Source organism: Primulina huaijiensis, chromosome 9 (genome assembly GCF_012295235.1).
Source record: "Primulina huaijiensis isolate GDHJ02 chromosome 9, ASM1229523v2, whole genome shotgun sequence".
NCBI classification, from domain to species: Eukaryota; Viridiplantae; Streptophyta; class Magnoliopsida; order Lamiales; family Gesneriaceae; genus Primulina; species Primulina huaijiensis.
In genome coordinates, this window is record NC_133314.1 from 16,434,386 (window position 1) to 16,450,190 (window position 15,805).

The following is a 15,805-nucleotide window of genomic DNA, read 5'->3' on the forward strand; positions in this document are numbered from 1 at the left end:
GTCCGTGCTTACGAAGCACGGACCCTGTATATTATAAATTTTTTTTAATCATTATCGATTTTTATTGGCTGTTGAGATTATCACCTTCCACATGGCGCTGCTCCATTCGACCGCTTCTTATCTCTGACCATTTCAGCTTTTTATCTTATCTCCGACATTTCACGTGAAAGCTGAAGATATGAATTTGCACGTGAACTACAATATTGTAAATCTGAATAATTTTCGCGTTTTTTCTCCTATATAATTGATAAGAAATGCAACGAATGAGTTATCAATTTTCTCGTAAATTTTCTTTCAAATTTCGTTAGCAATGTCTAACATCGACGTATTCTTATATTTTGGTGGTCATATAGTTAGCGATAATGGATTAGTTTAATATAGCATTCCATTTGTTAGACCGATACGAGTGTTACGATCTATTAATTTGATGGAGTTAGCTGAAGTTGTGCATAAAATGTTAGCAATCGATCCAGCGAATTTTTCTCTAAAGATGTCAACAAAGTATTCATTCATGGAGAGAGCATCTTGGCATGAAATTCAAGTCAATCTCGTTGATGACGATGCTTTACAGTTTGTAATGCATTGTGACAATATGCATATTTTGCATCTGTACGTGGAAGCAAATTCAATTGAGCATGATGTTGGATTTGGTGATCATGAATCATATGTTCCACATGTATCCGATTCAGGTTTCTATAACCAACCCGATACGTCTACATATGGTGGTTTCCAGGAGCAAGAATCTTATGTTCCACAGGTTACTGAAGGACTCGGTAATATGAGTTTCGATATGTAAGTGGGTCTTGGGATCAATATATCAATGTCTCGTCGGAACAAATTAATGCTCTATATTGGCCGAATCCAACATTACATACGAGTGCTCGTTGTCCGGATCAGGCCAATAATGATGATATTTGTAGGACTGACTCTGAACCCGATATGTCATACAGCGAGTCTGAAGAAGAAGATGTGAATGTTGATGATAAAGTGAATACTTTTACAAATCCTGATGAGGGGACATCATCTCGACAACCACCGCGTGAGACATTACAGAGGCAGACCGTACCATTTCTTTCAAACATTTCTAAAATGCCATCTTTTTTCAACAAATTTTTTGGGGAAGAACCTGCTAATTCTGTCGATGTACCTTCTGAAGTGCAATCAAGCTATTACAATCCGGATAAGGATGAATTATGTGTTAATATGTTATTTAAAGATAAGAATGATCTTATTGCATATGTGAAGGATTATTCAGTCAGAGTTGTCAGGCGTGAGTACCGTGTCGAGGATAGCACACGCAGTTTGTGGAAGTTACGTTGCAAAAATAATTCTTCTACGGTCATTTGTCGATGGGGACTTCGCGCTTCTTTCAAGGCCAAGACTGGTTATTGGAAAATAACAAAATACGTCGGGCCTCACACATGTATATCTACCTCTGTCGGTATAGACCATAAGAATTTGAACAGTGAGATGGTGGCACATATGCTATTGGGAGTTGTTCGTTGTGATCCTGCTTACGAGATTAAGTATATCATCGAAAATGTGAAAGATAAATATGGATATCAAATCTCGTACAAGAAGGCATGGCGAAGTTTGAAACGTGCTATGGAAATTGCTTATGGTACATGGGAGAGCTCCGTTCAATTGCTTCCGAAATATATGTGTGCTTTGTCCCAATATAATTCGGGAACAGTTGTGGAGTGGAAGCATCTCAGAGCCAACACTGATATTTGTAAACACTGAACTATGTTTTCTGGGCATTCAGGCCGTGTGTTGATGGGTTTCGACATTGTCGAAAAATAATTAGTGTCGATGGTACACACTTGTATACCAAATACAAGCACAAAATGTTGATTGGTGTGACTCTGGATGCGAACAATCAGGTTCTACCTCTAGCATTTGCTATTGTTGATGAAGAAACAACAGATTCTTGGAAATGGTTTTTGGAGAACATAGAAGACATGTTGTTCGTGGTGAACAATGGTGTGTGTCTTATTTCTGACAGGCATAAAGGAATCGTGCGAGCAACGAAAGATCTACTATATTTTCAATCTCCTTACGGTGTGCATCGTTTTTGTTTGAGACATGTGTGTTCAAACTTTAACGCTAAATTCAATGACGTGCATTTGAAAGATTTATGCTGGGCGGCAGGCACACAGAATCAAATCTGTAAGTTTGATTCAATAATGGAGGCAATCAAACAAAAAAACATTTTGGCGCACCGATATTTGGCCGGAATTGCTAAAGAAAAATGGAGTTTGGCTCATGACGGTGGTTTGCATCGTGGTGTGATGACAACCAATATGTCGGAGTGTTTAAACAGTGTGTTGAAAGGTGCTCGTAGACTTCCTATATCTGCCATAGTACACTTGACACTTTTGAGGTGCATACAATATTTCAGTGAACGTGTGACAAGAAGTGGTCGTATGGTTCAGGAAAATCAACTGTGGTCAGATTATGCATGTCGAAAGTATGAGAAATGGGCGAGAAAATATAGTGAACATCGTGTTTCCAAATACGATGTACATGATCAAACTGCTTCTGTTGCAACGGTAGGAAGACCAAGTCGTGGTCAACATATGCATATCGTCAAGTTATCAGCGAGTGATTGTTCATGTGGTAAATGGACGATTTTCGGCATCCCATGTTCCCATGCTATTTGCACAGCTAAGTGGCACTCCTTGGATCCCACGACACTTGTGCAGCCCTGGTATAACCTATCTGAGTACTTAGCAACGTACGATGGCAGATTTCAACCTCTTGCAGATGAGCGATACTGGGATCCTCCAACTTTCGAATTGCACCACAACCCGGTTAGACGTGAAAGAAGAAGAGTTGGTAGAGACAGAACAACTCGAATTAGAAATGAGATGGATACACCGGGTTTAAGAGACAGACAACAACGCTGAAGTATTTTTTTTAATCTGTATTAACATATCATATGTAATCAATTTAAGTGTTAGAAAAATGTAGTTGACAAAACTTTCCTCTCATCTCATTCAATGTGTTGGTTTTTTTTTTTTTTTTTTTTTTTTTGTAAATGGTAGCGCCGCGGCGCTAACAAATTAGCGCCTCGGCGCCCCATTTGCGCAAATATGGCGCCGCGACGCTAACACACAAGCGCCTTGGCGCCAGATTTGCGCAAATGGGGCGCCGAGGCGCTTGTGTGTTAGCACCTCGGCGCCATATTTGCGCAAATGTGGCGCCGAGGCGTTAATTTGTTAGCGTCGCGGCGCCAGATTTGAGCAAAAAAGGCGCCGCGGCGCTAACACACAAGCGCCTCGGCGCTTGTCCCCTGAGAAAACAGCGCTGCGGCGCTACGTACACAGCGCCGCAGCGCTACACCACTTACTTAAAAAAAAAAGATTTCCCTCACCTCCTCCTTCAAACTCCAATATCCTCTCCCAATTTCTCATCCCACTAAAAATCAAATGATTTCAACAAATCGCTCACGGTCGAGTTGCAATACATTTTCAGTTCATATATCAGGTAACATTATTTGTGTTGTTAATCATTCATCAATTTCATTTTAAAATGTGAATTAACAATGTTATAGAGTTTGTGCATATAACGTGTTCGATGTAATGCTTCAATTAGGAAGTTGCTAATAAAAAGTGGTTTTTTGACAAGTTCTAGGTTATTAGCGCGATTTCAACCATGCCGCCAAGGAAGAGAGGCAAGCAAGTTCAGTCTGGGGATGGTCAGTTGTCGCATGCTGGTTTTGATAGACGGCGTTTTTGGGATGCAGTTGCAGCTGAAAATTATTTTAAATTACAAGAGAAAAACATGCAGCGAGAAAGAGGGATGGATCATAGCGTCCAGGGTTGTGATACTTCAATTCTGGCTCAGCATTTGCGTTGGGCTGAGTTTGTGAAGCCACCACAAGATGCTGTGATGTCACTTGTCCGGGAATTCTACGCTAACTTGATGGTTAGGCATGAGGACTACCACGTGAGAGTAAGGGGGTAAATGGTTGCCTTTGACAGCAAAACAACATTCTTCTGTGGTCGAGTGTCATGCACAATATGCTGTGGACCAACATTAAGCAAATTCGTAAAACTTTGTGTGTTCGACCAATAAGGAGGCTGAAAATCTGGCTGACCAAACGAACGAAAGTCAGCAAACCTTGAATCACTGAAAAAACCAGGTTGAGTGGTAGAGGTTCCAGCAATATTCAATTCAGCTGGCGTATTAAGAGTAGAGGCTCCTGCAAACCCACTTGGTTGTCTAACCATGTCACTTCTCCAACCGAATGACGACTGATGCAAAAAAGAAGAAGGCGTACTGAAATTTGTTCAACATTAATTTGTCCAACAAAAGTATTGTACGGATGTGGTTGAAAACCAACGACAGTAACTTCAGGTGATATGGTGCGCACAGTGATTCGATTATACCATTGGAAGTAGTCTTCGTCAGTTTGCATCGATCGCCCGTGTCGCACCCCTTTAGAAACATATCTCAGCCTATTATTCCACAGCTCAATTGAATTTCTATGATAATCTCTCCATTCGGTGTTTCGATGTCCTATTCTCGTGATATTATGCATCTCGTCATTGTCGACGGCAGACCCTGGAATTGATTGTCGTCTTCGAAATTATCGCATGACCCGATTAGGACGATGCATCTCCACGATGTCAAAGCATATAAGGGGACAAACACATCGCCATATTTTGTTGTCGTATGAATCAATAATAGTCTTCACATCTATGTCATTCTTCTGATAAACGATCCAATTAAACTGTAAAAAAAAGTTTAAAATAATTATTCATTTATTCAAATCAAAATAGTCTGAATTTAATCACTATTAAATATTGAAATTCTATAATACCTCATTATTATTCATACGATCTAGAGAATCTCTTATAATTCTTACAGAATGTGTTGGCGAATGTGTGTAATTAAATCCAACATTCCACCTACATTTATAAAAAAAATTACATATCAATATAATATACAAGATATATATGATATTATCACAATAATTATTAATTATTACCGTGCACCATATGGAGAAACTGGAATAATAGCATCCGGATCAATGGGAGGTACAACTAATGTTAACCCATCTCGTTCGGGGTTAACACATTTAATCCTGCTCCATGCCCATAGCTGCTTATAATAATAAAAATAGTTCAACAAATTTAACAAAAAAATTGTGTTACATAATCACATCACATTAAAGATACCTGCAGGATATATAAAGGTCCGGCAATTGTAGTCTTCTCTATAAGTGACGCGTTACACAATTCACGGTAAAAAATGCTAAAACTGCACTACCCCAACTATGAGACTTCACGTTATCAAATTCTCGTAGCAGTTGCAAAAATATTAGCCTAGCAGACCCTCCTTGATAGTTAGGGAACATTATTCCTCCAATAATCATTAGCGCAACACAACGAGTAAATTTCACAACATTTACTTCTGAAGTATCATCATTAACAAGGTTCGACATACAATAATCGTATAGTGCAGTCACAGAAAGATGACCGCCTTTCAAATGTTTTGATGCTGGCAAAAATCCCAACATATCCAAACATATGTGTTGTCATTCATCAACTTTATGTGACACATCTACTCCAGTTACTGCTTCTCCATCAATTGTTAGCCCCCAAATTATTGAAACATCTTGTAACGTGACTGTTGCTTCACCACATGTAAAATGAAACATGTGTGTTTCGCGTCGCCAACGTTCAACAAGAGCAATAATCAAATGATTATCATACACTTGAGAGCCACATTCTAAAACTCCATAAAAACCCATATGATTTAAATATACCAGTACACGATTGTGTAAGTAATTATCAGTATATAACTTCCAAATCAAATTGTCTGACCTCTTCACTTTCACAATATCATCGACGGTCAACGAAGAAACTTTTGATGACATATGTGTAGCTTGTAAATAGAGGACACTGGGATCTTCTGGATTTCGATTATCTGCCATTCTGAAATATGTTGTAGATCTTCTCAACTTCGTCTCAAAAATTTTTCAGAGAGTAAATGAGAATCTGAAAATGCAAAAATGAGACGGGAAAGAAAAGAGAAGGAAAGAAGAAGGAATCCAACAGATAAGAGGCGGTCGAATGGAGCAGAGCCATGTGGAAGGTGATAATCTCAACAAAAAAAAATTTACAATATACGAAGCACGGACCCTGCATACATGGACCAGTGTCCGCGCTTTGCAAGCGCGGACGCTTGTCCACGTAGGACATGTTAAAAATTAGGAGTTTGAAAAAACAAACAAAATTGAAGAGCTTCAGGGTATCTAATTTGAAAAATATACACAAAAACTTTAATATAGACATTGAATATAAAATAAATAAATAAAATTTGAAACCAAATACTTTAGTTCAATTTACACATCCAACATATTGAAATGGGCAAAGATGGAACTCCAATGTATCCCTGTATATATGGTTCTGAATTTACACAAACAAGTCTCATATCTAAACAATACACATTACAATTTACAAAACCTATAAGCCTCGACTAATGGCTCTGTGTCTAAATTTTGAATTCAATCTTACATCTAATTATTCCACTGGTATATAAATATTTATATTAAAATTGACGAGGAAAAAAATTGGCGTATACCTAATATAATCCGAGTTTATTTATTTATTTCTTTCTTTTTGTCGATTTTAATGGTGATTTGAAGGTGTGGACTGCGAAGACGATGATGGCACCATGGAAGTAGGGGTCGCGGTTGGGGTCGGAGGCGAGTTCCTACACAAAGGGCAACTCCCATTGAGCTTAAGCCACTCATCTATACACCCAACATGGAAATAGTGATTGCACTCCGGTATACTCCTCAACCCCTCTTTAGGTTGGTAGTCACACAAACAAATCGGACATATGCCATCGGCGGGTTCCGGGAGCCGACCACTTTCACCCAACACGATCTTGGGATACGAAGCGATGGTGGACATGTCCAGACCAACAATGGCTCGGACCACTGATTGGGGTTCGGGTGTTGTGGAGGCCGAAAGGTCAGAGTTAGGACGACTCCGAGCCTTGATCATGCCGAAGGAGTATTTCGCTAGCCCGATTATGCATAGTAGTCCCGGTATTCCTATTCCGAATATGATCCCATATTTGGCACTTCTTGGAAGCCCTACGCATATTATTGTGGTATACACATCATCAGTTAGTTTGATATATAAAATAAAATATACTTTTAAATAAAGAAAGAAAATATGTATTGATATAAAATATTAGAAAGTGTTGAAAATAAAGAATTATTGAATGTTGAAAAATAAGAGTTAAAAATATTTGAATGTTGAAAATAAAAGTTGTAAACATTGAAAATTAGTGTGTAATGATGTATGTAATGATATATTTATTTTTGGATTATTTCCAAAAAAATTCTATAAACAGTTCTCTCAATTTGTGAAAAAAATCACAATTGAGTAGAGAGAAAATTTTATAAAGTGTATAGTTTAATATATTTTGTGAGTTTGAGATTTTAACTTTTTACCGAAATNGCAGTATCTGAAAATTTAGAAATGCGTCTTATGGATGTTGTTACAGCTTACTTATATGGATCACTTGATAGTAATATATATATGAAAATCCCTGAAAGATTTAAGATGCTTGAAGCACAAAGTTCAAAACCCCGAGAATGTTATTTTGTGAAATTGCAAAGATTATTATATGGGTTAAAGCAATCGGGTCGAATGTGGTATAATCGGCTAAGTCAACACTCAATGAAAAAGAGATATGTAAACAATTCAATATGCCCTTGCGTTTTCATTAAGAAATCATCCGAATGTGTAATTATTGCTGTATATGTTGATGATATAAACATCATTGGAACGAATAAGGAAATTCAAGAAGTTGTGTCGTATTTGAAGGAAGAATTTGAAATGAAGGACCTTGGAAAAACAAAGTATTGTCTGGGTTTGCAAATTGAACACGGAGAATGTGGAATATTTATTCACCATTCAAATTATACAGAAAAGGTCCTTAAACGTTTTAATATAGATAAATCAAATCATTTAAGTACTCCCACGGGTGTTAGATCATTAAACATAGAAAAAGATTCATTCCATACATCTAAGTGTTATCGGTGCCCTTATGAATCTTGCAAATTGTACAAGACCTGATATATCTTTTGCTGTAAATTTATTGACAATATTTAGCTCATATCCAACAAAGAGACACTGGAACGAAATTAAACATATATTCCATTATCTACGAAGAACGACAGGCTTGGGACTTTTGTATTCAAAAGATATCAATCAAAGTATAATTGGTTATGCTGATGCTGGGTACTTATCTGATCCACACAAGTCACGTTCCCAAATCGGATATGTATTTACTCGTGGAGACACTATAATTTCTTGACGTTCACATAAACAAACACTTGTAACAACTGCATCAAATCATGCCGAGATTATTGCACTACATGAAGCAAGTCGTGAATGTGTGTGGCTAAAGTCAATGACCGAACATATCCAAATCTCATGTGGATTATCATTTGGCAAGAAGCATGTGATACTATACGAAGATAATGATGCATGTGTTGCTCAAATGAAAGAAGGATACATAAAAAGCGACAGAACTATACATATTCCCCCCTAAGTTTTTCGCATTCACCAAGAACTTGAGAAGAATAAAGATATTGATATTCGTTACATTCAATCAAGTAAAAACTCATCAGATCTCTTCACAAAGACACTTCCTACGAAAATATTCAGAAAGCATATATATAACATTGGGATGCGCAATCTACGAAATTTGTGAAAAATCGTTCGAGTTAACATGAGGGGGAGTTTACGTGACTGCACTCTTTTTCCATTACTATGGTTTTTATCCCAATGAGTTTTTACTAGTAAGCTTTTTAACGAGGCAGTATAAAAACACGTATTGAAGACAATCATTGTATCATGATCATCATTACAAGGGGGAGCGTTGAAAATAAAGAATTATTGAATGTTGAAAAACAAGAGTTGAAATATTTGAATGTTGAAAATAAGAGTTGTAAATATTGAAAATTAGTGTGTAAAGATGTATGTAATGATATATTTATTTTTGGATTATTTCCAAAAAAATTCTATAAATAGATCTCTTAATTTGTGAAAAAAATCACAATTGAGTAGAGAGAAAATTTTATAAAGTGTGTAATTTGATATATTTTGTGAGTTTGAGATTTTTATTTTTTACCGTAAATTTTTACTTTTAACAGAAAGGATTCATTCCGAATATATGGTAGTTGATACACAATTATTTTTTAGTCGATTTCTTGTTAGACTGTCTCACGGTTTTTTATTCGTGTGATGAATTAACTCTGCTCATATTTACAAAAATATGTAATAATTCTGACATAAAAAATAATATTATTCATAGATAACCCAAACAAAATATCTGTCTCATAAAATTGACATGTAAAACCATATCAGTTTTTGTGATTTTTTTTATTCTAGATCATAAAATTTTCTTTTATCCGTAAACATCAAAGTTGCAAGCTCAAATCATGAAGTCTTGGTCTAATTTGGTGACTACCCACATATATGATATATTTATTTATTCTTTCACAATACACGTAGTAGCCATAAGTGAAGTCAATAATAAATTAATGAGTAGGTCTTTGTAAGACGGTCTCAAGGATCTTTATATGTGAGACGGGTCAACTCTACCGATATTCACAATAAAAGTAATACTCTTAGCATAAAAAGTAATACTTTTTACGGACAACCCAAATAAGATATTTGTCTCACAAAATACGACCCTTGAGACCGTCTCACACAAATTTTTGACTAAATTAATTAATTCGTTTTCTCCATACCTTCAAACAAGTACATACCAAAAAAAATTAACTTGTTCGATTCGAACCCTAGAAATTTACTTACATTCATAAAAAATAAAATTGTTTTCTATGCTATAGACGAGTATGAATATAGAATATATAATTTTAAAATATATTTAAATAAGTCATACTTTTTTTAACTGTTTTTATTAAGAGAAATCTCTTTCGTAACCAACACTATTTGTTTTAAAAATATTTTTAATCCATTGATTTCATGTTTTTTTAGTCTTATTTATTAAAAAAGCAAAAAAAATTTTAAAAATGTAAACCCAAATATATATATAAAATAATTAACTCTTAATTTTTATTTTTATTATTTGATAAGCAAATCTTTATATAATTAAAATTATCAAGGCATGTATATTTATATAATTAAATATAATAAAAAGTGGAGCATGAATATGATATATTTCTTAATCAAAGAACTCACCCGATCGGGAAGAACTGGAGCACCCGATTTGACGACCCGAGCCGCCTATATACCCGCATAACCGGCCCCGATTCTCGCAATCCCAGCAATCGGGCTGCCTCCAAACCAGCTCCAGATCTTCCGTCAAATCCGGCGACTTCCAATAAAACGGCGAGGTAGACCACTGCAGCGGGACCAAGACGCTCGCAACACCCCGGCACGACGGCGGCACATCGGAAGCCGACAACCGGGACCTAGCCGCCACGATCGTGTAGTTCCTCCCGCTCAGACAATCCAACAGCACGAAAGGATACGAATACGACGAGCTGTAGTTCATCAATCTGGAAGAGCAGTTGAAGAAAGTATATCTCCTCGCGAAAGCTCTGGCGAACGGGGAACCCGACAGGCTGAAGTTCAAGATCCGATTAGGGAGACAGGAATTCGGGTCGTTGATCAAAAGGGCCTGCGTGCTGTAGTCAATGTAGTCCACTCTGAATTCGCCCGACCGAGGAAGATTCAAAATCGTCCGGTTCTTGCCGTCGCAGTAGAGGTCAAAACCCGGGTACCCACAACCGGCGGGCTGCCGATTCACGAGCCGGAATGGGAACCGGACTTCCAGGTCGACGGAGGCGTCGCAGGTCGCCGTTTGGCATGGATCGAATGATTGAGCTAAGATGGAGAAGAAAGTGAAGAAGGAAGTAGAAAGTACGAAGGATTTTGCAATGGTTTCCATTCTTCTTGGGATCGAGTCTCCTAAAATGGCATAATATTATATAAATTGGGTTATTATTATTATTATTATTATTATTATTATGTGAGTAGGTTTTTTCATAATAACGAATTTTTATATATGAGATAAGTCAAATTTATCGATATTTACAATTTGAAAAAAAAATGTTTTGATGTATAATGTTTATTTAGTAATGAAAACATTGGCTTATTTGACATGGTGTGTGCCTAAATATGATTTAGGAAGTAAGTCATTTAATTAGATTAAAATTATGCGAATCATGTTAGAACAAAATCAAGTTGACTTTGAATAGATATGTTTTGTTTAATTTAATATTAACAAAATTAGTCATGAAGTTCGAACCCGACTCGATAAATCGAGAGCTTAACTTTTGATGGTATGCATATTAAAGCAAATGTTCCTTGTAATGAATTTATTTTTTGAAATATGAAATTTAATGATAAAAATTAAGGGTGACTAATATTGCTAGATTATATATGTTTATTAGGTAGATTAATAAACCTAACTTGCCACTTTAACTAAATCGATAGCTAGAAATATAACGATGAGAACTTCATCTTATGGTTATTATCGGAACTAAAATCACATGTTTGATTATCGTAAATTGTAAGATGATATAATTATCGCGAGATAACTATTGAGAGAGAATAATTACTCAAAATATAATAAAGATCAAATTCTATTGTTTAATTTAAAATATTTAAATCATACTATTTGTTATTTATTATATCTTTTTATAGAAACATATAGGAAAATACTTGATGGTTGTAATACCTAAAGCAAACGTCCAATCAGTCTGTACATGTAGTGTGAACTATTGATAGTTGTTGTAGAATTATGATAATTTTTAATTATACGGTCGTTGAGTGAAAGGATATAATGCTTAGTTGATTTCAAATTCTAGTAAAAAAAAACAACTTAAATTTTTTTAAAATATTTATGGATTTAAAATACTTTAGCTAAAATTTCAATTTTATTTTTATATAATAAGAATGGATTTCGAACTTCAATTGTTCGAAGCAATTAGAAATCTAGTTGTTTAATTTCCACCAACAATAAATTTAAGTCAAAATTAATCAGGTCAACTCCAAAAATTTGGGAATAGCGAGAAGATTGGAAGAATTCCATCAATAATTCAAATGGTTTGAATAAGTCAAGTAGCATGCAAATCATGGACGAGATCGTAAAAAAAGATCATGGGTAGTGAGGAGACTGGGAGAACCGCTCAAACTGAGAAAAAAATAAGGAACATCGACAGATTGGAGGACACACAACTCAACATATTCAATTCAGCAAAAAAATTCCAGCAAGTTTTATTTTAATTTACATATTGCGAATTTTTTAGTGATTTGTGAAAATAAAATCATGTTTGAAATTTATTTTCTTCAATTTACAATGTCATTTGCATCGATTTCTTTTATTTTGGTGAATAGATTTAGGTCAGGGCACTATAACTAACAGTCACGTTTGAGATTCATATTATTTGATTTCATTTAAGTTAGATTTTCATTATTTTCACTGTGCTTGTAGCACCTGACACGCCTGTATCATCTAAAAATTATGCAAACAAAATTAGAAAAGCTTGTGGGACATGAGCTACGTAGTCAAAGAAGAGGAAATGTTGATAAGGGAATCAAGGAGTCTCAATCCAACCTAGATAACCTCATATTGAAGAAGTTGCACTAGAGATTTACTGCAATGTCCCGAAAATATGAAGGTTCACGTGAACCACATACATGTAATTTATCAAATTTCTTATGTATTTTAATTAAATTGTTTTAATTGCTTAAATTGATTATGGTAGGCATGTTTACATGTTTAAAATATAGTTTATACTAGAATGCTTAAAAACTGTGTTCTAAAGGTTATTCGAGACGCAATCGAAGAACGGAGACTAGGGACTGTAAAGGAAAAATAATTTTATTGAATGATTATTTTTAATTATTTAATATGTGGTATGCTTTAATGTATATTTTCAAAAATGACAACTTTTAAGGTGTTTTTAAGAGCCGTTTCGTATTTTAAATCGGTATTCGATTTTTGACGAAAATAATGACTTTTTGGGAACTCAGCTAACATTTTAAAAAATTTTATTCAAACAAAATATTTTAAATATTATATAATGGGCTTAATGGACCTATTATATTAGGTTAATGAGCCTAAACTTACACCATGTGTTTTTATTAAAATAAAAATCCAAAAACCCTCTCCATACACACACATCACACGCGCACTTCACCTAATAATACTAGGACTCTTTTTCTCCATCAGCAACACACACTACATGAGAGTTTGAGAGGAAAGTCACAAAATTCTGGAGGGAAAATTCAGCAAGGTCTTCTCTCCGCCAACGTTCCTCGCACGCAAGTTGTTTTTTGTGCGTAAAATATGCAAAAGCACGCTTTAATCTCTCTTTTCTCATCCTTCACACCATAGTATATGCTTTGATACATGCTTGCATGCAAAAATATGATCAACATGGTATATTTTCGTTTTTATGGCTATACATGCATAAAACTTGTGTTTTTGTGATACAAAACTTATGTAAACATTACACAAAGTGGCTGCCATGGTAGGGGGCATCATATGGGACGTTTTCAGTAGGTTTAAGGGTCACAAGAGACATGGCTAAGGGCTGGACAAGAACTAGGGAATTGCTGAACGAAAACCTAGGGTTTAAGGGCATGTTAGGGCACGACTTGTGTTTCAACAAGGGCACGACCTTAGCTGCTGTTAGGGCGTGACCAGGAGACCTAAGGGGGCTATGTGATGGTCCTAGGGTGGCTGTACGATTGTTGGTCCGATAGCTAGGGTGATCACGTGAGCTTGGGGCCACACGTGACTTGGGGGGTTGCAGTTTTGAAGGCTGCGTGTGCAAGGGCAGTAGAGATTGTTCCAGGAGGTTTCTAAGGGCTTGTTCGTGGTCCTAGGATGGGTAACTAGGGGCTGGACATGGTGGCTATGGGGCTGGAGTCGAGGCAATCTAGGGATCAAACCAATTAGGGCTAGGGTTTTGTGCAGAAAATTTCAGAATTTTACTAGGCTGGTCTATGGGTCTTAATTGGCTTGATTTGGATTGTATATGGTATAGCTAGTTTTTATTAAGCTATGGTTCAAGTTTGATAAAGTATGGTTAAATTTCGAGTTTATACGAGTTAAAACCGAGATGTACGTCTAAGTTCAAAAACGAATTAGAAAATTAGTCGAGGAGCTTATGTTTACGTCTAAGAAATATTTATTGGTGTATATTAAGGTGATGTGTTAAGTTTGGATTGATTTGGGTCGTCATTTTAAGGTCTAAGGATAAATTTGGAAAGCTAGGGTTTCAGAGGATAAAACGTTAATGCAAAAAGACATGTTGCATGCTTGGTTTAAAAGAAAAATGATGTATACATGCATGAATTTTTATAAGTGATGGAAATATGAAATGTTGAAGGAGGTGAATTGATTGTGACTAATACAATGATACAATGATATGTAAGGCCAAGGCTCAGTTGACGGGTGAGAGTGTCGCTGATGTCCCCGCCGTCCGGTATCGGGTTAATATATAGATGGATCCATCGACCTACATCTAAAACGAAAGTCACAATTGAGGATTTGAATTCAATAAAAAAGGAAAACATATACGTATATGATGAAAATGAAAAAGTATATGATGAAATGAAAATGTTTAAGGTTTATGTTCATGAAAAGCTATTTTCTTACAAGTGTTTTTACTGTTGCATGTGAATGTATATGCATTACTTGCTATCATGATTAAGGTTTGTCGACTCAATAGACTCACTAGGTGTGATCGATGCAGGTGAGCATGATATTGATAGATGATTTGATGGTTGAACACATCAATTTCTCTTCTTCTCATTTTTCTTCTAGTTTAGTTCTATATACGAATTTTTAAGCATTAGCGCTTAAAGTTCAAATTTTCAAGATATAAAATCTTGAGTTTCGATTTTCTAAGTTTATACGCTTAAATTCGAACTTTGATATTAAATTCGAGAGTTGTCTTCTAGTTTTGAGTTTTTTTAAACATATGCTCTTAAATCTAAGTTTTGCAAGATTTAAACTATTAATTGAATTTTTAAGTTTAACGTTTAGAATTCGAAATTAGAAAGTTTGCATATCATCATGATAGCATCCTAAACATTTCAAGTTCGTGTGGCTTTAAAATTTGTAGTGCTACTATTTTGAAGACATAGTTGTTGTATTTTGGGAAACGAATTGCCAACAACCGTGAGCACCGGAGTGAGACAACATCGTTTTAAGGAAAAAAAGTCAAACTCTTGTCTCGACTAGTTTTTCGTAGCCATTTGGTTCACGTATTTCTATCTCGAGATTTCTCAAAATAAAAAATAAAAAAAAACCTACCAAAAGATTTATCCAATAATGATCATCTAAATGAAAAGATCTAGCTGCTTTGAGTGTTCACTTGTTCGACGTAAACGAGGAGCTAGTTCTTGTGGAGAGATAAAGGTCGGCATTGAGAAAACAATATTTACAAAAATGCTAGATTTATCCGGCAATTTCGGACACCATTGACAGTGGAGAGAAATGACTAAAATAAAAATGGAGAAGAAAAATTTGTATATGACTTTCTTCAAATGAAAACAAAGCTAAATTACTGGTTAAGATTTAGATCTAATTCAATCTTAAAACTTAACTTAAAAGATTGATTGTCAAATCTATATATACAACTTTCAAAAACTTACTCTAACCGATATGAGATATTTAACATACCCTTCACGCTTAAGAATGAACATTTGAAGTATGAAATATACATCGGTAACTCATAGAATAGTCTAACACATGAGGATGAGTCTGGACGAGTATCGGAACCTGT

The 15,805-nt window shown here is 35.5% G+C and overlaps 2 protein-coding genes and 1 long non-coding RNA gene across 3 annotated transcripts; 1 reads left to right on the top strand and 2 right to left on the bottom strand.

The window, feature by feature from the left end:
* The first annotated feature begins 1,847 nt into the window (after positions 1-1,847).
* LOC140983917 (uncharacterized) lies at positions 1,848-2,909 on the top strand. The gene has a single exon (XM_073451072.1). The coding sequence runs from the start codon at positions 1,848-1,850 to the stop codon at positions 2,907-2,909; it is 1,062 nt and encodes a 353-aa protein (XP_073307173.1).
* An 868-nt stretch (positions 2,910-3,777) lies between these two features.
* LOC140984068 (uncharacterized) lies at positions 3,778-5,112 on the bottom strand. The gene is made up of 3 exons (XR_012176533.1): positions 4,997-5,112; positions 4,829-4,916; positions 3,778-4,738 (listed from the first exon to the last, which is right to left on the bottom strand). It is a non-coding gene; the product is annotated as an uncharacterized lncRNA (long non-coding RNA).
* A 1,278-nt stretch (positions 5,113-6,390) lies between these two features.
* Positions 6,391-10,992, bottom strand: LOC140984249 (RING-H2 finger protein ATL22-like). Its single transcript, XM_073451518.1, has 2 exons — positions 10,239-10,992; positions 6,391-7,114 (listed from the first exon to the last, which is right to left on the bottom strand). Exons 1-2 carry the CDS (start codon positions 10,948-10,950, stop codon positions 6,642-6,644), a joined length of 1,185 nt encoding a protein of 394 aa, XP_073307619.1. The 5' UTR covers positions 10,951-10,992; the 3' UTR covers positions 6,391-6,641.
* Positions 10,993-15,805: the final 4,813 nt, after the last annotated feature.